The sequence below is a fragment of the Mytilus galloprovincialis genome, chromosome 1 (assembly GCF_965363235.1).
Source record: "Mytilus galloprovincialis chromosome 1, xbMytGall1.hap1.1, whole genome shotgun sequence".
Classification (NCBI taxonomy): domain Eukaryota; kingdom Metazoa; phylum Mollusca; class Bivalvia; order Mytilida; family Mytilidae; genus Mytilus; species Mytilus galloprovincialis.
Window position 1 is genome coordinate 31,141,938 of NC_134838.1, and position 26,324 is coordinate 31,168,261.

The 26,324-nt window shown below is 32.3% G+C and overlaps 2 protein-coding genes across 3 annotated transcripts; one reads left to right on the top strand and one right to left on the bottom strand.

The window, feature by feature from the left end:
- Nucleotides 1-1,394: 1,394 nt before the first annotated feature.
- Nucleotides 1,395-4,183, bottom strand: LOC143071292 (uncharacterized). The gene is made up of 2 exons (XM_076245519.1): nt 3,917-4,183; nt 1,395-2,609 (listed from the first exon to the last, which is right to left on the bottom strand). The coding sequence occupies exons 1-2, from the start codon at nt 4,063-4,065 to the stop codon at nt 1,724-1,726; spliced, it is 1,035 nt and encodes a 344-aa protein (XP_076101634.1). The 5' UTR covers nt 4,066-4,183; the 3' UTR covers nt 1,395-1,723.
- Nucleotides 4,184-6,522: 2,339 nt separating this feature from the next.
- On the top strand, nt 6,523-21,498 carry LOC143071371 (uncharacterized). 2 transcript variants are annotated; one of them, XM_076245626.1, is made up of 6 exons: nt 6,523-6,675; nt 11,705-11,803; nt 12,713-12,951; nt 14,496-14,628; nt 15,242-15,457; nt 20,975-21,498. In XM_076245626.1, the coding sequence occupies exons 2-6, from the start codon at nt 11,737-11,739 to the stop codon at nt 21,094-21,096; spliced, it is 777 nt and encodes a 258-aa protein (XP_076101741.1). In that variant the 5' UTR covers nt 6,523-6,675; nt 11,705-11,736; the 3' UTR covers nt 21,097-21,498. The 2 variants fall into 2 exon arrangements, with proteins under 2 accessions (XP_076101741.1, XP_076101748.1); XM_076245633.1 differs by lacking the exon at nt 6,523-6,675 and adding an exon at nt 6,839-6,856.
- The last annotated feature ends 4,826 nt before the right edge of the window (nt 21,499-26,324 follow it).

Consider the following 26,324-nt stretch of genomic DNA (forward strand, 5'->3'; position numbering starts at 1 on the left):
ACTAACAGCAATGTAGATTTATAGAAAGTATCGTTCCTATCAAACTTACTAGCTTTATCATAAGACTTAACATTGAACACTGTTGATTGAAAGTTACTAGTAATTGGCCTAGAGGAGGCAGGGCCTTAAAATAGTCGCCAAACTGATTTGTATAGACTTGCTACATGTCCCTTCCTAATTATGTATTTTTTTCAATGTTGCCCCTTTAACGAGGGTGGTAAAGGGTTATTTTCGTGCAACGTGTTTTGCCATTTTTATTTCACGTGCAGCCGTGAAAAAGGTTTGTTATTCACCGTGTTTCGTGAAATCGGTAAAAAGATCAACGTGCAAGACATTTTTAATTGTTCGTTCATCGAGAAATGGCAATTTTATTTCGCGGTCTTCCGTGCAGATACCCCCCCCCCCTTTATGCCCCTCTTTAACAGTTTTACTGCTATTACTAGGAGATTACCATTATTATACTGACATCTGCCTTCTTCTTATTCTAGGGTAGATACGTTTTCAAATTATATTTTAAACGACTAATTTTTTCATCGATTTTAATCGTTTTCCTCCACACAAAAATATACTGTAAGATGCATAAATTTAGAAAAATACAGGAAAAGAATCATTGAAAATAAACTCTATTTCACCGAAAAATAATGTTTATTGATAAGTTATAACAAAATAAAACAATATGTATATATAATACATGTACAAAATATGGGAAAATAAAATATGAAAAATAAAGTTATGTATCCGGTACAGTGCATTAGTACTGGATTCACCGCTCACCCATTACAAAACATGCGGCATTGTAAAGCGATGATTATGTGAACAAAAATCAAATACTCATCAAATAATTTATCAACTATTCCTTTTTGCATAATATTTCCAAACAAGCAAAAGTTGTAAATTTATCATGCAACTATACACGAATGTTCAAGCACTGGATGATTTTTAGATTAAACAACTACTGCAAAAAAAAGATAAATAAAAAATGAAGTCAATGTATCCTTTTGTTTGTACATACAGGAAAAAATTGTTCCAATTGTATGCGTAAGTTATTGATTGTGCACAGATAACCAACAGAATTAGCTTTAAGAATGTTCGCTTTAATAATTGTCTTTTTTACTCAAAATCAGTTAATCGGAATTCTCTGGTTTTATACATGAAGTGCCATTTCAATCTTTTTCACATTCTATTGCTTATGTTGCTTAAATTTAAAAGTCCATTTTTGAAAATCTTATCGATTCTTGTTATTTTAATAGTTTTAGCAAGAAAATAGAGCCAATGTTAAATTTATGAACTATACCTAGAGAATTTTAACTACTTATTTATGACAGCCCTTTAAAAAGCTTGTTTATTTGAAACAGAGCAGCAAACATTCTTCAAGTCACTTCTGTTTTTATCCAGTCTTTAATGTTTACTTTTATGTTTGACATAAACTTTGGATTGAAATTGACATTTGAAATTTGAATTGAAATTTTCTCAGTTTTTTATCTTTGTTATTCTGAATCCACGTTTTTGTAAATTCTATTTTGTCTTCTATGTTGTTGCTCCCTGGCATATTAAACAGAGACTTGACAACACATAAATTACAATTAATGAAAATAACTACTGTTAGATATTAAAAAAAATGATTTACTAACTAATGCAGAAAACTAATTTTACGAAACTCTGATAGCACAAAATTTATCACAGAATGTATAGAATGCATTTTTTCTTCCGTTTAATTCCAGTTTCAAAAGTTTTCATCATCGGAGGAAGACGAATCCCCACTCATCTGTCGTCTGCGTTCTAAAAGTCCGCGCAGTTCCTGTGCCACATGACCAAGACGTCTGCCTAGATCTCGAACTTCCTGTAATTGTTCTTGCCTCCGACGTTCTCTCTCATGTTGGAAATCAGCAATGTCTCTACGACCTCTGTCAAGTTCTGATGCAAAACTGGTCATCATTGCATCCAACCGATTTCTACTGTCCCTTAACCTATCTCGAATATTGATGTTTCCTCCTTGAAAGCTGCCATTTTGAGTGTTTGTACCAGTGTTCCGCCTGGCGGCAGTTGTTCTACCCTGTGCAGTTCTCCTATCAGAGTTCTGATTTACTATACTTGGAAGAGTAGGAATGCGCCTTTGTCCTTGTCCCTGTCCTTGAGGGCGTGACGAAGATGGCGGTCTAGGCGTAAAAGGAGACGATTCAACTATACTATTCCTACTAGAATTTGAGTTATGTCTACGTGCAACACCACTTGCACGAGCGTTTGTCATTGATCTAGGCGTGTCACTAACCGACGGTGTTCGTCTGTCTGTAATCGCCGGTAAATCTTCATCAACACGTACCCTATTTGTCGGTCTATATGGCAGACCAGTCCTTGTGTATGTGGTGTGTCGGTGTCCTCCAAGTGACTTTAAACTTCCTTTCCAGTTGCAAGATTTTAAATTGCATTTAACTTGTTTATTTCCAATTATTTCGTCTAGTTCATTGTGTTTCCGATACGGACCGTCAACTCGACACACGGGACAGCGTCCATGATTGGCTTCCGGGGAACTCGTGGTCCATGTGTAGATACATGAGTAGCAATACTGATGATTGTTCCGACATTTTTGTGGTTCCTTTAGGACTTGGTAGCTGAAAAGTAGTATATATAGTGTATTAGTGGCTAAAACTTCAAATGTGAGCGAATAAAACGTCTGGTAATCTATAGCATTATAAGATGGATTGTGTATGTACTCTGGTTTCATACAAGCCCTTACATTGTACGTTTACTTCATGTTGCACATGATTCATTTTTATGTCAATATTCAAGTAGTAAATATTTTTTTGTTTAAAACTCATCGATAGATACCTTGACAACAACGAGTTTATTTTAATGTGTGTATATATATATTAAAATAAACTCCTTGTTGTTAATTATGTCGACTAATTTGTCATGATTTTTTCTTTTACTTTTGTTAACTTATAGGAATTCCTAAAGTTCAGCAATTAGACTAGACAAACACACCACTTGTTACATGTAAAATATACAGCATAGTAAAACAAGAGTCAATCTATAAAGAGTTCTGAGAGACTATAAAACAAATATTTGAATATTATACAAATACAAGACAACTAGTCTATAAGGAGTATAAAAAAAATACATTTTCGCTTTAATCAAATTTCATTGCAGATTTTGGCAGCATAAAATGCCATATTAGAGGTGCGACTTAAGTAATATTGTGAATTTTAATAATCTAAGATCACTTCAAAAACATTTCATATAGATTTATAAATTAGTTATATTCATATTCAAGCGGCCAAAACGAGAACCACAGATTTTTCTTTTCACTTTGCAAAAATAAAAACATTTTAAGGAAATGTATTTTATTTCCAAAATGTTATGTGGTATGATTCGTAAAGGAGATGTTGTTTGATTTTGATTTTGTTATGAAAACTGAGTACAAAACGGCCTTAATATGTCTAATATAATGAATGCTAATTGCTTAAATCCACGCCATTTTGACTCTGCTGGAAGGTTGTCTCATAAGAAATCACATCACATCTCCTGATTTTGTATTTTCAAGCACATCGAGCTTGCACTCTATAAGAATAAATGATTAGATGCACTTCACTTCATTATATCAGACATGAGTGCATGCTTTAAAAAGGAAGATGATTTTTTGTTACAAAAGCACATATATATCTTTAAATCATAGACTATAATTAAAGCGAGTCCTTGGCCAAAGGGCCTATGGATTATATCATATTATTTAATATTTTTTTGGTCATCTGTCAAATGTGTAACACCATTCGTTAACATTGCCACATTATACATATATAGGTATTTTATAGAAATAATTAATATGTTAATCAATGATATACTGTATACACTGTCATTTGTAAATATAATTTACATACCAAATTGGGAATTCATTAATTATTTTATATACTTTACATACCAAATTGAACATTCATAAGCTTCCTTTTCTTCCTCTGTGAGATCAAGAAATATATCATCACTATACCCTCCGGGTTTCACTCGAGGCTTGGGGCATGATAACTGCAACAGGACCTCCAGCAGTCCGATAAGGGGCTGGACATCCGACATGGCTTGTCCTACCCCTTCGCACACTGTAGATTTGAGGAGGGTCACGACATTGTTTTTAACAATAATCGTACAGGAAATACCTCATTTTTATTGGCAAAAGTCCCAGGCGTCTATGGTTTCCTTACATGCGACATCTACCGACCATTTCTCACAGGTAAATATTGATTTTGAACGTCATTGAATTTTTAAAGGTTCACATATCTATTTATTGTTATGGTCTATTATAAGTCTGAATAAAAAAAAATAAAAATATGAATTGCGGATTATAAGTAATTTAAATAATATTTTCCAATTTAACGAACATGGGCTTTTTTAATTAACATTGTTGATATTTTTTAATTATTGAAACTAATATAAAATTCAAATAGTAAATTAAATTGCCATTTCATGTGATAAAACATGGACAATATCGATATATATATATATATATATATGACCGCTGTCGCTCGGGGTAAAATATTACGCATAAGGCAGCAACCATTTGATTTTCTGGGGGGGGGGGGGGGGCTATGTTTTTTCTGGACAAATTTATTTTTTTCGCGACAAGTCGAAAACATATTTTTTTCTTTCAATTTTAGCATTACATATAGTGGCAGCTGAGGGTGAAACAAACAATTTTTTTTTCTCAAAATCAAAAACAAATTATTTTTTTCTCCAAAAACTGGAAACAAACTTTTTTTTCCAAAAAAAACCATAGCGATCTCACGGTTTACAAACGCTAGGATCTAGCCCCCCTGTTCTTTTCTGTGTTTAACCTGTGTTGATTCAAATCATATATAGGCACAGCGGGAACTTTATATAAACACTTAGAATATAAAAAAAATGACAGAATTGATACGAATGTTTGATCTACAATAGTCAAACTTGAAGAGATTTCACTGCTCGTGTAAAAAATATAAAGATATATGAATATAATAGTTATATAAATGCTAACAGCGTTACCCGGGTAGTCCACTCCTTTGTTTTTAAGCCCCGATTAGTTTGCAAAAATTGTTCTGCATTTTGGTATATTATTCATTAGATCCTGAAAATTATGATTCAATTTGGTCTATATCGGTAGAAAGGCTTCAATTTTTATTCTCTCCTTCATCCTTAAATTGTGTAATTTAAAAATTAAATTGAAATTCATCCCAAATGTCTCAGGACTGCATTTCACGTTTTTCTAAAGCAAACCCCCAAAATAATTTGCAGTATGTAACCGCCAGTGGCATTATGTAAGAAAAGATTCACAGGCTAGAATTCATATGTCCTTGAAATCAAGAGAGTAGTTTGATGCGAACTGTGGGTAAAAGGATCACACAAACCACATTTACTTGTTATGCTGCAAAACAACTATAAAAATATTTCTTTTAGGTTAATAAAAAAAGCCTCTAGATCGGTTGATGGAATAACCATATACATATACAGGAGGCTTTTTCAAATGGATATCTTGTCTAACATATGGCTCGTATGAAAAACACAATTAATTGCATTCAAATTGTTTGCAAGTTTCTTTGATAATTTGTCTCAACTGATTTTAAAATTAAATTGGGATACAAAGTCATGCGCGAACAGGACCATGCACAGAATGAACGACGGGTAACGCGATCTTTATATCCCCGTTTTATGCAGTGGGTATAAAATGAAATGTCAAATAAGTACTAACATTTAGGCAAATACTTTGATAACACGGTATATCAATGAAAAGTGGCAGCGCTTCCAATGCCAAAGCAAAGAAGACTCAGTACAGATTTCACTTAGCATATATGACACTTTCTTTAATTCTCATCCATTTTCAATTATTTTCTTTCCTAAAATGATTTATACAATCTCACATTTTGAAGGGGAACGATAAGCACTGCAAAAAGTGAAAAATTCTGTGACAATAAAGTTATCTTTCAGTTAACGAAAATAAAACTATAAGAGTGAACAGATTCATTATGATGAACTATAATTATAACTGTTAATTCCCATTTATGACCATATTATTATACTGATGTACTGTAACAGTGTGTTAGATAAAATTGTAGAACAAACATGATTTTGTTGTTTAAATTGTGCTTTCCTATTCGGCCTGACTGTTTCATATAGTTTTTGTAATTTCCTATTCGGCCTGACTGTTTCATATAGTTTTTGTAATTTCCTATTCGGCCTGACTGTTTTATAGTTTTTGTGCTTTCATATTCGGCCTGACTGTTTTATATAGTTTTTGTGCTTTCCTATTCAGCCTGACTGGTTTTTTTACATGTGAATTGGCAAAAGACATCACTCAAATAATGGAAATTGCTAATAAAACAATATTATGACTACTAGAGAATTTATTGGTGTGCTCAATTAATGTTTATATGCAGCCTACTGAATTTTGGAATAAATTAATGAAGTCTTAATTCTGTAATTCTTCCAATGTTTCATTTGTCTACCAATTTTATCCTTGGTTTAGAAAGATTTGAATATCGATGATGTGTTACCTTTTTATTGTAAATTCCGATTTTCTGATTAATGGGTTAATAATACTTCGTAATCAATATCTGTAATGTATTGTTTACCTTATTGATTTGCATGCGTGTGTTGGAAGCGCCACCTATCATCTTACGGTTACAGCAGCTGATTACAAGATGTAGATTCATTACGGTAAGTGTGTATTTTATACATTTACATGAAATGAATTATCATTTTAACGGTTTAATTTAAATGTTTGAAAGTAAAATTATAGATTGAAATAGAGGAAACAATCTTAATTACAATTAGAAACTGGTTATTGGAACATTATTGGATTGTTTCGTGAAATATTCTGACTCATCAACATATCTTGGTACATGATAATAATTATCTGATTATACATGAAAACACTATCCTTTGTTACATTACTAATGTGTTTGCAGATGGTTTGGTATTAAAATTGAAATAGATTTATACATTAACATATATAATTGGAAAATAGAGCATAATACGACAACCCACATATTTGTTCCAAAGATCAATAATTTAAAATTTATATTTCTGCAGATCACGATCTTCTGTGTTTTATTCTTTGAACTTTTTTTCTATATTTGTCAAAAAATATAATTTACGTCTTGGACGCATGCAACTTATCCTTATCTTATACATAGATATAAAAATGAAAGTAAGGAGGTTTAAATCGAGGTTTTAAGGTGAGCCGCAAGAATATTTCTATGCATTTTGTTTTCTTTTATACTTAAATTAAAAAAAAATATTAAGGAAACACATGAAACTATCTAACATCTATTTTATTGTTCATAAAATAAATATATACTTTAAAAATATTCAGATGCAAATCCTTTTTTTACGTGAGCCTGTGTCAAATCTTGGACCAGTGAAAGGTGTTGTTTGTGTGTAGTTTATTTTCCTGACAACTTGGACTTTATAGGTACAAGTCCCAGATGACATCGATAATTGATTGTTAACTTATATAGGGAAACGTTTATTAAATCTTGTATGTATATATATTATCATTTCAATGGACGAAAGGGTAAAATCAATGGTATTTGTGCAGTGACAATAAGCATTTAATAAGTTCAATTTATCATTCAACAAGGGAAACAACTGTTGATCAATAAATCGACATTTTCTACTGATATTAATTTACCGTGGTTAATTAATAAGTATTTAGTCGATATTTATTATAAGTAAACAGAGATGATCAGAGATAGGTTATGGTACATAGTTATATCGTATATAAGTACATTCCAGACACATTTAGATAGCTGCCATTACCTAATTATCAAGTGCTTGAACCAAAAAAAAAATCTTTTTCCTGATTTCTCCACGTCTTATACTGCAATGATGATTTCTCCAACTAAACTGCTATAATGATTCTCATTTTCTGATTTCTCCAACTATACTGCAATGATGATTTCTCCAACTATACTGCTATAATGATTCTCATTTCCTGATTTCTCCAACTACACTGCTATAATTATTCTCATTTCCTGATTTCTCCAACTATACTGCTATAATGATTCTCATTTCCTGATTTCTCCAACTATACTGCTCTAATGATTCTCATTTCCTCATTTTTCCAACTTTACTGCTATAATGATTCTCATTTCCTGATTTCTCCAACTATACTGCTCCAATGATTCTCATTTCCTCATTTTTCCAACTTTACTGCTATAATGATTCTCATTTCCTGATTTCTCCAACTATACTGCTATAATGATTCTCATTTCCTGATGTCTCCAACTATACTGCTATAATGATTCTCATTTCCTGATTTCTTCAACTATACTGCTCTAATGATTCTCATTTCCTCATTTTTCCAACTTTATTGCTATAATGATTCTCATTTCCTGATGTCTCCAACTATACTGCTATAATGATTCTTATTTCCTGATGTCTCCAACTATACTGCAATAATGATTCTCATTTACTGATTTCTCCAACTATACTGCAATAAAAATTCTCCCTTTTTCTGATTTCTCTAACAATACTGCTATAATGATTCTACTTTTCCTGATTTCTTCAACTATACTGCAATAATGATTCTCATTTCCTGATTTCTCCACTTATAGATTACATGTATTGGAAAAAATATTCTCCTATTCCTCAAGTTATTATTCAACTACTAGTATACTGCAATGATGAGTCTCCCTTTTCTAATTTCTGTAACTATACTGCAATTATGATTCTCATTTTCCTGATTTCTCTAAAAATACTGCAAAAATTATTCTCCTTTTCCTTATTTCTTCAACTATACTACAATACAGATTCACTTTTTTATGAATTATCCAACTAAACTGCTATGATGATTCTCTTTTTTTCTAATTTCTGTAACTATACTACAATAATGATTTTCATTTTCCTGATTTCTCTAAAAATACTGCGATGATGATTCTCCTCTCTCTGGTTTCTCCAACTATACTGCCATCGTTATTCTATTTTCTAATTTCTCCAACTATACTGTAATAAGGATTCTCCCTTTTTTCTGATTTCTCCAACTATACATCAATAATCATTCTTCATTTTCTACTGAGTCCAACTATACTGCAATAAAGATTCATTTTCTATTTCTCCCGTAAACTTCAAAAATGATTCTCCTATTGCTGCATTCTCCAACTAAACTGCTAAAATGATTCTCATTTCCTGATTTCTCCAACTATACTGCTATAATGATTATCATTTCCTGATGTCTCCAACTATACTGCTATAATGATTCTCATTTCCTGATTTCTCCAACTATACTGCTATAATGATTCTCATTTCCTGATTTCTCCAACTATACTGCTATAATGTTTCTCATTTCCTGATTTCTTCAACTATACTGCTCTAATGATTCTCATTTCCTGATTTTTCCAACTATACTGCTATAATGATTCTCATTTCCTGATGTCTCCAACTATACTGCTATAATGATTCTTATTTCCTGATGTCTCCAACTATACTGCAATAATGATTCTCATTTCCTGATTTCTCCAACTATACCGCAATAAGAATTCTCCCTTTTTCTGATTTCTCTAACAATACTGCTATAATGATTCTACTTTTCCTGATTTCTTCAACTATACTGCAATAATGATTCTCGTTTCCTGATTTCTCCACTTATAGATTGCATATGTTGGAAAAAATATGCTCCTATTCCTCAAGTTATTATTCAACTACTAGTATACTGCAATGATGAGTCTCCCTTTTCTAATTTCTGTAACTATACTGCAATTATGATTCTCATTTTCCTGATTTCTCTAAAAATACTGCAAAAATTATTCTCCTTTTCCTTATTTCTTCAACTATACTACAATACAGATTCACTTTTTTATGAATTATCCAACTAAACTGCAATGATGATTCTCTTTTTTTCTAATTTCTGTAACTATACTACAATAATGATTCTCATTTTCCTGATTTCTTTAAAAATACTGCGATGGTGATTCTCCTCTCTCTGGTTTCTCCAACTATACTGCCATCGTTATTCTATTTTCTAATTTCTCCAACTATACTGTAATAAGGATTCTCCCTTTTTTCTGATTTCTCCAACTATACATCAATAATCATTCTTTATTTTCTGCTGAGTCCAACTATACTGCAATAAAGATTCTTCATTTTCTTATTTCTCCCGTAAACTTCAATAATGATTCTCCTATTGCTGCATTCTCCAACTATACTACAAAAATGATTCTCATTTCCTGATTTCTTCAACTATTCTGAAATTATATGATTATCCTTTTCTTGGATTCTCCAACTATACTGCAATCCTGATTATCCTCTTCCTGAATTCTATTTGTACTATACTAAATATTCTTTCCCTGAATTATCCAACCAGATACTGAAATAATGTTTCCCCTTTTCCTGATTTTTCCAACTAAAATGCAATAATGATTCTCCTTTTTCCTGATTTCTCCAACTATACTGCAATCATAATTCTCCTTTTTTCTGATTTCTCCAACTATACCTCTTTGATGATTCTCCTTTTCCTGGTTTCTCCATTTATACTGCAATCGTTATTCTATATTCTAATTTCTCCAACTATAGACTGCAATAAGAATTCTCCCTTTTTCTGATTTCTCCAACAATACTGCAATGATGCTTCTCCTTTTGCTGGTTTCTCCAACTAAACTTGTCTTGAACAATAATGGTTCTCCTTTTTCTGCATTCTCCACTATACTACAAAAATGATTCTCATTTCTCGATTTCTTCAACTATTCTGAAATTATGATTCTCCTCTTCCTGAATTCTCCAACTATATTGAAATAATGATTCCCCTTTTCCTAATTTCTCCAACTATATATACCGCAGTCCTGATACTCTTTTTCCTGAATTCTCCAACAATATGCAATAATGATTCTCCTTTTCCTGATTTCTCCAACTATACAGCAATAATTATTCTTCATTTTCCCGTAGTTCCAACTATACAGCAATAAGAATTTTTCATTTCCTATTCATTTCTCCAACTATCCTGCCATAATGAGTCTTCTTTTCCTGAATTGGGGAATATTTTTGTTTAAACACGGTTGAACTCTATACTAAAATTTAAAATAGCACATACAATAATACTTTATTCAAGAGCAAAACAGCTTAAAAGGAGACTATTTCTTTTTGTTCTCTATTGTTAGTATTTCCCAAATATTTCGCTGTGCCCTTTTCGCTATTGACCACTTCGATGAACGTAATAGAAATCTATTTATAACGGTAAACTATTTTTAAGTCCGGGATTTCTTTACCATAAATTTTTGCGGTGATATCGTTCGTAACTTAAAATACGATCAATGTTGGCTTATAAGTCATTATTCTCACCGGTTACCAATTAAAGTAAACATGGCAGTCAGATCTATGGATATATTACATATATCGGTATTCTTAACATTGTTTGATTGTCAAAAGATGTATTTGGGACGTTGGTTTTTAAATGTTTCTCTTTTTTTCCCTGCATGTGACGTTTTATAGCTAACTGTATTATACATGTTTTTTATCAATATTTAAGACCGTATGGTGGCCTATTGTTGTTTATTTCCTTGTGGTGGAAAGTTGTCTCATTGTCAATTACAGTTACCTCTCCATAGAAATAGGAAGCAAAGAAAAATACATAACACTATCACTTTAGTTAGACAGGGATAAAAAAGCTCATCATCATAAAGTTGAAATAGTATTACTGAAATATGGTTTAAAATGATTAAATATGAATTGACAACATTTTATTTATTAACAGAGCTTAAAAAGATGTAACACATTGGGGACACAATGGACAATGCTTCATTGTGGGGAGTCATTATTTTACTCCCAATATGGGCAGCTCTTGCAGATCAAGGTAAGTTGTCATTGTTGGGAGACATAATTATAAAAAAAACGGAAATTCGAACTGATGAATGATAACACACCTAGTGTGAAAAAAATGGGATGTGGCCTATATATTCGCGAATGAGATCACGGTAACATTTGCAATGCCAAAATAAACATAAGACATCTAGAGGGTTAACAATACATAGTAACTGCTGTCTACGTTATATACTTTTAGTTTCTCAATCCGGTCACTGGCAATTATAACTCAATTTCTAGCTGTAGCATGTTCTCCTCGATTTCGACCGGGTTAAGCCAAAGACTTTAGAATTTGTAACATCTGCTTCTTCGATCATGCAGCAAGCAACATTAAGGAGTAAGACCATAGACTGGTCGGCTCGGAGTCAGAGTAAGGTAATATGTCTCCCATCGGAATGTGTCATTGTGAACTAGCACATTTAAAAAAATCCGGCATAGAGTGTCGGCGTAGGATAAAGCAGTGTTAATATGATATAACTTTAACATGTGCTCCGTCTTGAATATGCATTTAATTTGCCACTGGACGTTAAACATGTAGCCATCTAGCGTCATCAACGTAGTCATCATCCTCATCATTTACCTGTATCATCCATAATGTTAAGGTTATGACACTTGTGACACGTGTAAATCCTTTATCTGAAAGACTTCCATCAAAAAGCGTGTGCACTCTTGTTAAGGTATCATTGATTTCTCAACCTTGATCAATATGTCTTAAAGGTTTTTGAAAGAAAAGGACACCAAAATAAATAGAATAATAGAACACACAGAGCCCGATTAAATGAGTTTCATTGCTTCTTCAATTGGACATTTTAATTAGTGATCCTTACACCCCACCCCATTCAAAAAGAAGAGAGACCCTCCCCCTGATGGATACTTACAAATATGTTGTACTATTTTACAGCATTATACATGGACACCTATGGACATTGCAATATGGATGGATATTATCCAATCAGTGACGAGACCGTTACCCTGAGCGGCAGGGGAGGGGGACAGGCATATAAGACAATGATTTGTGTTATCAAATTCAGGGCTGAAAGAGATGAACAAATCTGCATCATCTTTGATGAAATGAGTATCAAGGAAAGAGGAACTCATCTCTCGATCTTTGACGGCCAGTTATCCAGTGGTAAACCTAAGGTATATTATCCTCTTATTCGTATATAAGCTGAATGTTACTACATTCGGCATACAGACACTTCTTTATGACAGATTGTCTTAATTCGTACGTATGATTTGGTTTTTTTTAAACCTGCTCACTCTGCGTGTGACAAAGGAGAAGGTTCACGAAGGGTTAAAATTGGCCCTGATTTTTTTTTTATGTTTTTAAAATTAGGCAAACAAATTACAAATTTCACATAGAAATACCTGTGATAATACTATTAAGACAAAAATATATTTTTCTGGCACTTTACTTTACAATTTATGAAGCTATGACCACTTAAATAAACATTATTTGTATTTAAAGGTCAATTTTGGTACTTTTTTCCCAAAATTTTAATTGTTTTTAACATAATTAACCTTGGCCTTCATCCACGATCCAAAATGTTTTAATATTGATGAATTCTATATATATCAAAATTGGAATCTTTTGGTTACAACACATTTTGGATCGTAGGTGGCGACCAAGATGTTTCTAAAGCTTTAAGGTCTGAAACTTTGCACAAAATCATCATATTTTGACAAAATGACCAAAATGGGCTTACTTTTGAGAATATTGTGTACTTTTATGAAAAGAACTGGTGTATTTAGCATTACGACTTTTTAAATAGACCCATTTACGAACCAAATTGTGACCTTTTTGGTGTTTTATGATAAAGTTGATATTTAAGGCCGTTTTGTGTCATAAGTGAATATATAGATGATATTTTCAGACACTTTTAAAAAACTAAATTTTAGAATGATAATCCTGCATTATAATTTAATCTTTTACTGTTTTATAAAATTATATGCAAAATTTTAATGCATTGATATTTTTATTCATAATCAAAACGTTTAGAAAATATGTCCCCATATTGTTTTTTTTATTACCTACTTTAAAGCAACTGTTTTATTATCGAGAGCTTGTGTTTCCTGTGTTTGTCAAAGACATTTCATAATTCGCCTTTTCAGAAACTAGAGGACTATGGGTAATCTCATTGTTCGTACATCAAAATGAAAATAACGTTACGTCATTGGTTACATTTCAATTGTTTAGAACATTTTTAACCTAGCACAACGTTGTGGTGTACGCTTTTCCATATATTACCCATAATGCATTAGATTCCTAAACGGCGAATTGCATTGTCTTTAGAAGAAAATAACTGAAATTTTGTATCCTTGTGCCTCTTTAGTCTCCTCAAAACCAAGAATAAAATTGTTGTGACCTTATGTTATCATTTGATTTAACACTGTTTATCTTTTCTTAAGAATTTGAATGTTATATCTAGATATGCTTTGATGAACTGAGCTACAATGAATTTTAAAAAATGTGATAGTATTTGTAAATCATCAACTGAAAAGGAGAATTGGAAGATCCATACCCACATCATTATATATATACAATCCTATTGTACCTTTATAAACCCTAAAACTTTATTTAAAACAATGCAGGTATGAAGAAAAATCTGAATGATTATGTAACAAGTTTGTAAAAATATCCTTTAGTAATATTAACATTGTCAATAATGATTTCTATGTTTCAGTACAACTTCGGACAGCGGAGTTCAGCCTCTAGTTTGTGTAGTACGGGAAGATACCTTACAGTAAAACTGGAGAAGGAAAATTACAAATCAACTAATTTTCAGTTTAAATTAAGAATTTTAGAGGAAAGTCAAAGTAAGAAGCAGACTAGTAAATTATTTAGAACTGCAAGTACATGTACATGTATGTAGCTTAGAACGACACTTGGCTGTAAAATAATGAGAAAATTTAAATAAAACATAATTTTTAGTTTATTACGGAACCCCAATCCTAGAACCGCCCTGTATTTATTATTTTGCCATGGTATCATGAAATGTGTCCCCAAATTATTGGCAGACCAACACGTGAAGTACATTGACAACTCTGTCATTAAAGAATACATATTTAGAATATCATATGCAATGATAGATTAAACAAAATCGCTAAATTGTAAAATTACATTCAGGGGTATGTCTAAGATTTGGGGTTCGAATGTGAAGGAAAATTAGGCGAGGGTACCATATTGTCTTCAGCAGGCCCAGTAAGCTTCATTCAGGATACATGTTTTCTGATCTTTGAATCATCTCTCCATCTGGTACTTGAAAAAAAACCTCATCATATTAAAAGGGCACTAATTAGCTAAAATTAAAAACGATGAAAATATGATTTATTTATTTTTTAATTAAAACAAAATGCATGTATACTTAATATATATTTAGCTATTATCAGTAAGTCTGGTTCGATTTCACATTTTTATGATGTATTTCAGCTGATGGTTTAATAAACGGTTTAAATGGTTTTGTGATGTCTGTTGGAGTAATAATTGCTATCATTATTTGTGTTGTGGTGCTGATCACAGTTTTTGCCGTTGTTATCGTCTGTTGCTGTTGTAAAACAGGCGGGATAAGCCAGTCTAAAGGAATAAAGATGAATCGACAATCAGGACCACAACAAGGGTGTAGTACTCAACGTCCAGCTCCATCAGGTTATTACATTTTTTTATCATATATTTAGTACAAAATACAGCTATTTTGTATATGTAATAAAGGTTCGTTTTTCCAGTCTGTATCACCAACCCTGTATCGCATACCCCGTATCGCATAGCTAAACCCGTATCGCATACCCCGTATCGCATAGCTAAACCCGTATCGCATACCCCGTATCGCATGGTAAAACCCGTATCGCATACCTTTTTTTTTTTTTTTTTACATGAAGTCAGTTTTTTTGTTGTTTTTTTTGGCTTAAGAAAAAATTTCCTCAAAATATTTTTTTTAATGACGTCATTGTTTTGTATGTAACGTCACGAACGTCAAGTTTTCATATTGTATGTGACGTCACGAACATCAAGTTTTCACAACATATTTTTGGGCACACTAAGTGCAACTATAAAAAATACAAAACACTCAAATAAATACAATAATAAACAAAATATTTTTAAAACAACAGATTGTTAGGTAACCCAGGTGCTTCGTATAATTAACTGAGCAGTTATTTTAAGGCTTTGAAACAAGACAAAAGCAGGACTGATGGTAACCCAGTGCTATGGATCAGAAAACAGTTCATAAAATATAATACTCTTCTGTTGAAATATATGATAAAGCGTATAATACATGGCAAAATCCGTATCACATGCCGTATCACCCTCGACCAATATCATCCCTCGGGCCTAAAGGCCCTTGGGCTGATATTGATGTCTCGGGATGATACGACATATGATACGGATTTTGCCATGTATTATTCTCTATATATTGATTATACCTTTGCATGCTTTGAAAATAAAACCCTACAATACGTTTTTTTCCCTGATATTCCACACAAAAACCGGTTTTTAACGTTTCCATTTTCCGTTTTCATTTCCATTCCGTTTGTTGTGATGCTTCAGTTTAGTTCTGTTCGTTTGTTACACTCAAAACACCACTCATTCATAAACGTATAACGTTTGGTAGTCTAGATCATTCTAGTTGTATTGTTTTACTTTAAAAAAATGAATGAAATTTATAACGCAATGTTTAAAAGGAAAAAATCATAGACTTGCAACATAAATTCATTTCGTGGTAAGGGTTATTTCTCAGTTACTATAAGTAATATGTGGAGTGATTATAATGATGTACTTCTCCATCTGGAAGGGTTCATCTGACATTGACTTCATTTGTATTGCTGTTTGGCTAATTGGCAAATGTGCAGTTCTAAGATTACATTGAAGGTCACTGAAGCTGCTAAATTGTATTATAGTTTCTTACATGCAAACTTGTAGGTTGCCATTAGAAACCTGTTTTTTATAAAGTGATAAAAACTAAACCGACAAAAAAGACATTTTTTGTACAATCTCTTAAAGGCTCCTAACCAGTTAAATAATGCAGTAACGGACAAAAAATATAACAAAAAAATAGTAGGTCGAGATAACATACATGTAAATTTATAACATATCCTCAGAATTACAAATAAACAGTATTTATCTCAAGTTCTCTTAACCTATCAATCTTGAAGCACTTATTGTAGTAGTGAAACATTTTCAATAATTGGTGTAGTAGACAACATGCACTGATTGTATAAGATATATTTCACAAAGCAGAAGACCTTTATATTTCATATTTTGTTTACAGATGCTATAATGTTATGAAATGTTCATTTGCCAAATGTCCATTGTCTTTGACCTCATTTTCATGATTCGCACTTTTAGAAGTGTTTGTCTGTATTTGAGATACTATAGTACTCTAAAACTATAAGCAATAGGTAAACTGCATTTAGTGTTTAGAATTATATTATTGTAAGATGTACCCGTCTGTCGTGTTTGGTTCATTTCACCTTGACCTCATGTCTGTTTGACACGATAAATGGGTCCTTGACCTCAATTTCACAAATATTAAGTATTCATATAATTTCATTTTCTCAGATACTATAAAACAATAGGCAATTATATTTGATGTATGGAATGATTGTAACAAGTAATTAACTACAGTTAAACCTTGATCTTAATAGACTTTTTACCTATAATGGTTAACTTTTACAGATTGTGACTTGGATGGAGAGCTGTCTCATTGGCACTTCTTCTTATATCTATCTAAATGTAATCATAATAATTAAAACTAGTGAGACATTTCAGCGTGTGCACTCGTGTTTTTATCTCGCTGCATCATTTATGTTAGTATTTTATGTTTGTTTCACAGGAGTCCTAAATGTCCATGCGGGCTAATGCTATCACTTGGCATCCGTCATCGTTTAAATTATGTTACCAAAGACTTTTCCCTCTAAAACTACCGAATCAACCATTGGATGACCCCAAAGGAGTTATGGTCCTTAGATGATGATGCGTTTGTTATTTATCTCAAGAACTATCAATTGTAAACAGCAAATATGATCAGCAATACCGGTATACAAAAAGCCAATATAGGTAAAACCGTTAGATGGGTCCTTAAGGAGTTGTTGCTCTTAATAATTCTTATTAGTTTGCAAATTATCTTGAAAACTATTATAAATCAGTAAAAAGTGTAAACAGCCTTAATGATCAGATTAACAACAGCTACCAAATTGCCACTATTGCTGAAACCATTGGATGACTCCTTAACGTGTTATTACCCTTGAAGGAAGACTCTTGACTTACATGTGTGTTCATGTTAATTTGCATTAAAGATAGCCTAGGGATAAACTGCACTACTAAAGTGATCACAATACAAGATTTAGGAAAAGAAAAATAACCAATTACAATAAAGTTAGAAATTAATCTTATATTTGCATACTACTATAACAGATAATAACTTTACAAGGTGAACGATTCAGGCTCTGAGAAGCCTCTTGTTTTGTTTATTTTAGTTGCATAATTGTTTTTGTTTATTTAGTTTGTGTTGGACCTTGCAGTTGTATGTTGTGCTATTTATTTCTAGTGTGTTTTACATTAGTAAGTAGATAAGACTTATTGGTAAAAGTGCATCTAACATTGCATGTTTTTATTCACTGCATGATCTTAGTGTGTTTTATCTGTGTTATTTCATTCAAATGTAAAGTTTACGATAATTTAGATTTTCTATTGGCCTTTAGGAAAGGGGAGGCGTACACAACGGTTTTAGAAAAAAAGAAATAACAATTATTTGGCCATTTATTTGCGAATCTGTATATGCGGGCATTTTTTATATAAGTGATCTATATAATACATGTAAGCTTTCAATCATGTTAAACATTATGTATACGTATAATAACTAGTAGTGCAAAAATTTACACAAACAAAAATGAAATAAATTACAGCATGTAAGGAGAAATTAAATGATGAGAAAATAATTAGCATCTGAAGATCAGAGGTTATCAAATCTTAGACCGTGACAGGTGCGTGTCTTTGACCCGTGGTCAAACTATAAATACTACTAAGATAACAACAATCCTCCTATAATGCAACATTTGGACACAGGTGCGTGTCTTTGACACACGTGGTCGTTTTGGTGTACTACTAACATAACAACAATCCTCCTATAATGCAACATTTGGACACAGGTGCGTGTCTTTGACACACATGGTCGTGTTGGTGTACTACTAACATAACAACAATCCTCCTATAATGCAACATTTGGACACAGGTGCGTGTCTTTAACACACGTGGTCGTTTTGGTGTACTACTAACATAACAACAATCCTCCTATAAAGCAACATTTGGACACAGGTGCGTGTCTTTAACACACGTGGTCGTTTTGGTGTACTACTAACGTAACAACAATCCTCCTATAATGCAACATTTGGACACAGGTGCGTGTCTTTAACACACATGGTCGTTTTGGTGTACTGCTAACATAACAACAATCCTCCTATAATGCAACATTTGGACACAGGTGCGTGTCTTTGACACACGTGGTCGTTTTGGTGTACTACTAACATAACAACAATCCTCCTATAATGCAACATTTGGACACAGGTGCGTGTCTTTGACACACGTGGTCGTTTTGGTGTACTACTAACATAACAACAATCCTCCTATAATGCAACATTTGGACACAGGTGCGTGTCTTTAACACACGTGGTCGTTTTGGTGTACTACTAACATAACAACAATCCTCCTATAAAGCAACATTTGGACACAGGTGCGTGTCTTTAACACACGTGGTCGTTTTGGTGTACTACTAACATAACAACAATCCTCCTATAATGCAACATTTGGACACAGGTGCGTGTCTTTGACACACATGGTCGTGTTGGTGTACTACTAACATAACAACAATCCTCCTATAATGCAACATTTGGACACAGGTGCGTGTCTTTGACACACATGGTCGTTTTGGTGTACTACTAACAGAACAACAATCCTCCTATAATCCAACATTTGGACACAGGTGCGTGTCTTTGACACACGTGGTCGTTTTGGTGTACTACTAACATAACAACAATCCTCCTATAATGCAACATTTGGACACAGGTGCGTGTCTTTAACACACGTGGTCGTTTTGGTGTACTGCTAACATGACAACAATCCTCCTATAAAGCAACATTTGGACACAAGTGCGTGTCTTTCAAGTTTGACACACATTTAGTCCATAGTGTAGACAGTGTATAACTTTTTTAATACAATTTCCAATTTTATTTAATTATTTTTTATACATGGAATATTAGGTAAGGGGATGAAATCATTTTTAAATATAAACAGGTGATGAATTTTTAGGTATTTTAAGTACTGATTTGGTCCAGTCAAAAATGTCAAAAATTACTAGTCTAGTATGTCACAAGTTGTTAAGCTATAAAAAAAACACCTTAACATTCGTATTTTTAGTTAAAGCTTGTAGACTCTTCTTTAATTTTGATATTATTTGTCCCAAAATTAGTACACTACATTGTAAAGATGCGATTGTGTTTAACTTGAATGTATTGTCTAACTTGAAATGCACTACGATTTAACTGTGTTCTCAGGCAAGTAGGTTATTCAACTAACCGAAACACAATGACTTTGATTAATCTGCCTTGAAATGAGTTGTTTAATAGTTGTTTAATGATCATGTCAAAATACAATGATTGTATACACACAAAACATCAGTTTACCTGCAAAGAAGGGAGCACCATATTATTATAGATACCTGATAGTCATAATTTGAACATTCACAATTTATAATTGTTTTCAGGTTGAATCACTACATTTTTGTTTGAGATAGATTTTTCAAACCTTCGGACATATTAGATATGGATATAAACTATCTTTATAACCATTAATTTAACAGGCGATAAAAAAAATACGAATTTCAATGCAGTTTAAGGTCAAACCCCGGGTATCCAACTTCCTTATCATGGAAAGTAAAAGGGTGTCTAGTCCCTGTTTTCACTGCTCTACGATGACTTCTTGCAAGTAGATATGGATCACGGAGAGGCCTGAATTATTTCGGTTATTCCTTAAATGAATATTAATGTTGTGGTATTATTTGAATTTGCATTGCCGTTTGTGACATACTGTTAACCAATTTATTATGTATGCTGTATGATAATTAAACAATATTTTGAAATTTTGAATTACACAGAATTGTTTATTTTTTTCTAGCTCCCCCAGTGCAGGACTATGGACATGATGGATATCATTCCGTGCCAATACAAGACGGTGAACCTCCGCCGGCGTACTCTGAACAACCACCACCATACACAACTGCGGATATTCCGTCTTGACGAATCAAAAGTTGCCATCTTTTGTAATGTGTTGTCTAAGTAGAATACTTTTAACTGGTTATTTTTGTAAATCAGGGAGATATTTATTATCCTAGAGCATATTTATTATCCTAGTCTAAGAGAATATTTATTTAATATTATGAAACCATGTTATCTAGGATAACACACAAATGAACTTATCTTAAAATTGAAACTCAGCATCTTCCTTAATTAAGAAACATATTTTTATATGTAATAGTTCAACATATACATATTTATATTTAAATATAAAGAGAGATAAGGGTAGCACAACCGTTAGTGTCAAATTTTGGTGTCGCCTGACTGCAAAGCTTTAGCGACGAAGGGATCATCTCTTCACATTATGATCACCTCTTCACATTATGATCATCTCTTCACATTATGATCATCTCTTCACATTATGATCACCTCTTCACATTATGATCACCTCTTCACATTTTAAAGTATCACATATGTTGATTTGTTTTTTCGTCATTCCTGTCAAAGTTTTTCTATCTGCAACTCTTGAAAAATTATAGCTTGTCATATTTTCAAAATTACCTGCACTGATTCATCTGCAGCCATTGTTCACATGTTATTCTACATCTTGTTGATTATTGTGTTAACCATAACATGGACGTTTCCATTTTTGCCTATACTATATGATGACAGCAAGCAACACGTGTCTTCTATGAAAGCCTCTTATTTTTTATCATTAAGTACAGATTATTATGTTTTGATCAATAATCATGTGTGGTCCCTTTCGTCATTTGCTTGTGTTCGCAGATAACGGACTATCTCCATTATATTAAACGCATCAAACTTGGATAAAGATACATGTGTTTGTTTGTTTAGTTGAGTCGGTAAAAGGATCTGATTTTTTTCTTTAAAATGTGAACTTTAGTAAAACAACTGAACATTCATATTTTGGCCTTAATAGTTGTGATAAATAATTATGCGTGTAAAATGTTTTCTTAACTGTATTTATTACGGATGAGTATTATTCTAGTCACTGAAGGTATATTAGTAGTTTGTATTTTAGTAGAAACCAATTGACTTTCGAATCTTTTCCCTAGTATTGCCAGTTTTTGATATAGCCGGAAGTCAGTCGTTCTCTCCGGGCACTCCGGCGTTCTCTAACAATAAAAAATGGCCGCCACGATTAAATCCAATATTACTGAAGGTGGCGTTAAAAAACAACAATCAAACAACCAATCGAATCTTTTTCTTCATGCATAAAGTACATTGTTGTAATTGTCTTGTGCCATCATATTTCACTGAATCTTTGTGCCATCCATGACAGAATAAAATAGTTTGTTTTAATATTGACCCTTAATTGATACATTCCGTATGGAAATTTCCAGGGTCCTGAAATGTGCATTTTACTTGGTTAAAATTATTATATCCCTAATTTTAAATCGTTTATAGGTATATTTTACAAAATTTAGAGCTTTATACTTTAAGATGAAATTAGGTAAATATTCCTGTCAAAATCATTTTTTTCCAGTCTCGAGCAGATATCAATACGGACGGGTCATGCAAGCTCTGGTCTTCTTGCCTTTTTTGCTACGTTTGTACTTCTATTTGACCGCTTTGAAAAATTCCTAAATGGGTTTTCCTGCTTCTGTTGACACTTGATATACTATTTGTGCTTCTTTATTGTTTATTTATGTTTGCTTTTATTAATATTAATTTATAAGTTGTGTTTTGTTGATGTTTACGATTAGTGCAATAGATATAATAGTAAGGACATGTGATATTAATTATTTAATATAGAATTATGTATTTCTACACAAATATTTATTTAACTTTATACTAAGTTTGTTATTGTCCTAAGCTATAGGTATATGTAAGACAGGTAATTGAGGTCATAATAAAAAAATCTAGATTTTCATAAACCCATCCAAAAATTTTCCGACAAAAAAATAAGTTTTATTCCTAAATATTTTCTTTCAGTTTGCTTGAGGTTTTACCAGAAGTGGTTTAAAAAAAGAGAATAATTCTACAATCGCCCATCTCGATTATACAAAGAAGCTGAATGTGAATCTAGAAGTTTTCTATAATGACCTCACTGTATGATATGATTGTAATAAAAAAATAGGATGAATTCATTGTTTTCTTTACTTGCTTCAGTGGAATATTTATATGCGATATATCCTCATTTACACCGAATACAACACGCTACTATGCTCGGAACACAACAACATGTATCAACCAACAATATGACATGCATGGTATGCACCAGCTGTTCCCAAGAATAAAACAAGCATAGACAACACATACAAGTTAGGAGGGTTCAAAACCTAATTATTCCACTTAAGTTCCTAAAAGGATAAAAGATATTTAGCATTACATTTTTAACATGGCTCACACACTGAATCATCTTGCTATGCTTTAATGAACATTGAGTTTTATGTTGAAAGTCTTCGAAAATGAGGTGATCCTATAGGGTTTACAACAAACGAGTATTGATCAGTGTTGCCAATGATCAATGAAAGCAAGTCTGATGAACAGTCGTATTAAACTGGAAGCGACTATTTTAATTTTTTTTAAATTTATGTCTTGGCCTGAAAATAAACTACTTTGCACAAAACAGGATGAAATGAATATTCTGCAACATAAAATGTAGGGTAGTCGAGGATGCAAGTGTGTTCAAAAGTTAAAAAAAAGTTCTGTAATTGAGAACAGAAATCGTAAGTCTCAGTTTTATCATCACATGTATTTAAAGAGACAAAGATGTTTTGTTCGTCTTGAATACAGTGCAGTTAACAGCTATTATGGTTTACTTATATAAATGGGGAATGTGTTCATAGGGACAAAGATGATGCCCCCGCTAGCATATAACATTATTAAGGGACATAACTCAAGAACTGTAAAAGTGACGCTTCAAAAATTTGAAATTAAACTGGGTTACGTGGTAATAAGCATTATATATACATTTCATTAAATTTAGTTAATAATAACTTAAGTTGGAGAACGAAAACAAAATATCATAAAAGGTTATAAAAGGACAAAACTGAAGAACATTTATTTAATCAAAGTGCTTGTAAGCACCGAAGTTTAAATATTGCTTTAATATTTTAAGTGAACATTGCATTGTATAAAGCATTGGTTGCAGTTGATGTTGTTTTTTTTTAATTAATTTTTATATTGATGTTATCTCCCTTTGTCCATAAAAGAGGGACGAAAGATACCAGAGGACAGTCAAACTCATAAATCGAAAATAAACTGACAACGCCATGGCTTAAAATGAAAAGGACAAACAGACAAACAATAGTACACATGACACAACATAGAAAACTAAAGAATAATTGTCGTTGATTAATATTAATTTTTGAAATCGGAGTTATCTTCCTTTGTCCATAATTGTGGTTAAAATTGATTTAAAAAATTGGAGTTATCTTCCTTTGTCCATAATTGTAGTTGGTTTAAAAAAAAATTAAATCTGAGTTATCTTCCTTTGTCCATAATTGAAGTTGAAAATTAATATTAACAATTACATTATTGATATTTTTAGAACAGATATTGAATTCCTATTTTTTTTCCTTTTTAATGAGCATAACTATTAAACGGTTGAAGTGACACCACCAAAATTCCAACCTGATCTGTATTTTGTGGTAATAAGCATTGTGTACAAGTTTAATAACACTTAATAACATCAAGAACGGAAACAAAAAAAATAAGCATTTGTTTTCATTTGTAAAGGGACATAACTCAACAATGGTAAATATGATGCCACCGAAATTCAAATTTGATCTGTGTTTTGTGGTAATAAGGATTTTGTATGAGTGTCATAACATTTGGTTGTAGCAAACTAAAGTTAGAAAACGGAAACCAACTTTGGGACGTACGGACGTACGTACGTACAGACGGACAAGGGTAAATCTTAATGCCCCCTCCGCTACTGGGGGGGGGAGGTGCATGAAAAGTACGCTTTAAAATGTTTTCGTGTCTGGACACCCCCTCCAGCAAAAAGAAACAAAGTATCACATACACTTCATTTTATCAATGATCCATGAAAATAAGATCAAGGTCAGCTAAACCAAGCCAAACAGACATATATACCTTAAAATCATTACATACACCAAATATAGATGACCTTAAGCTTATTAGTTATAGTATACAAGAAACTGACCAAACTAAGAAATTTTTATTTGCACAAATGAACCGTTAAAATGAGGTTACGGTCATATGAAACCTGTCAGACAGAGTTGTAAATCTTACAATCATTCAAAACATCAAATATAGTTGACTTCATTGATTGTGGTATCTGAGAAATAGATTTAAGCAGAAACACTTAGCAATAACCAATCAACCATAAAAATGAGGTCAAGATCAGATGGACCCTGCCAATAAACATGTTCACCCTACAATCAATTCATACATCAAAATATATTAAACCTATTGATTATATAGTATCTTAACAGAGAATATAACTGCTAAAACTCTACATTGACAAATGAACCAATAGTACTTTGAAAACAAGGGCAAAGATTGACGATACCTGATGTGTCAGAATGACATGAACACCTGACAATCATTCCATACACCAATTATATAGATAGTTGAGTTATGTCTTATTTTATTAGAAAAACATTAAAAAACACAAATAAATAACATGGATCTATGAACTGTTAAAAATGAGGTCAAGATCAGATTAATACACCAAATATTGTTGACCTTCTGTTTCGAATATCTTAGAAACGGACATATACTTATGCAACGTTAACCTTGATCTCTGAACCCTGAATTGAGATTGAAGTCAGGTGATCCGTGGCTGATTAATGTAGAACTTTCAAGCAACCTATATAGGTTGCATTTCTGTAAATATTGACAATGCAATAGGAACTCCTTTTACGGCTAAAACTGTACCACTTTTACTATGAAGTTTTGAAAAAAAATCTTATCCTAGAATTGAAAGTTCATATGCACTACAATATTTTTCAAAAGTCAAAATATAGGGCTGTGCGGCATATTTTCAACGTTTGTATGCCCTGAACTTTTCAGAGTTTAAACTAACACTAATTTTCTTAACTACCCCTACCTCGAATGAAGGGTTACCACAGATTTCAATGTAAACAATATGCACATGTATATTTACTGGTAACTTTCCCAAGTTATGTCTCTATGAGATGAAACACAGAGAGCATAACTGGGAACCAGTATGTAAACAAAATTAATTTTCTCCCCAAAAGAGGCGTGGTTTGAGAAACAGCTGTATTTACAAAGTG

Excerpts from the sequence above, each read along its gene's own strand:
- LOC143071292 (XM_076245519.1), bottom strand. The coding sequence starts at position 4,065 with ATGTCGGATGTCCAGCCCCTTATCGGACTGCTGGAGGTCCTGTTGCAG. Across the intron at positions 2,610-3,916 it reads GCTTATGAATGTTCAATTTG|CTACCAAGTCCTAAAGGAAC; the intron begins GTATGTAAAGTA and ends ACTACTTTTCAG.
- LOC143071371 (XM_076245626.1), top strand. The coding sequence starts at position 11,737 with ATGGACAATGCTTCATTGTGGGGAGTCATTATTTTACTCCCAATATGG. Across the intron at positions 11,804-12,712 it reads GGCAGCTCTTGCAGATCAAG|CATTATACATGGACACCTAT; the intron begins GTAAGTTGTCAT and ends ACTATTTTACAG. Across the intron at positions 14,629-15,241 it reads AATTTTAGAGGAAAGTCAAA|CTGATGGTTTAATAAACGGT; the intron begins GTAAGAAGCAGA and ends GATGTATTTCAG.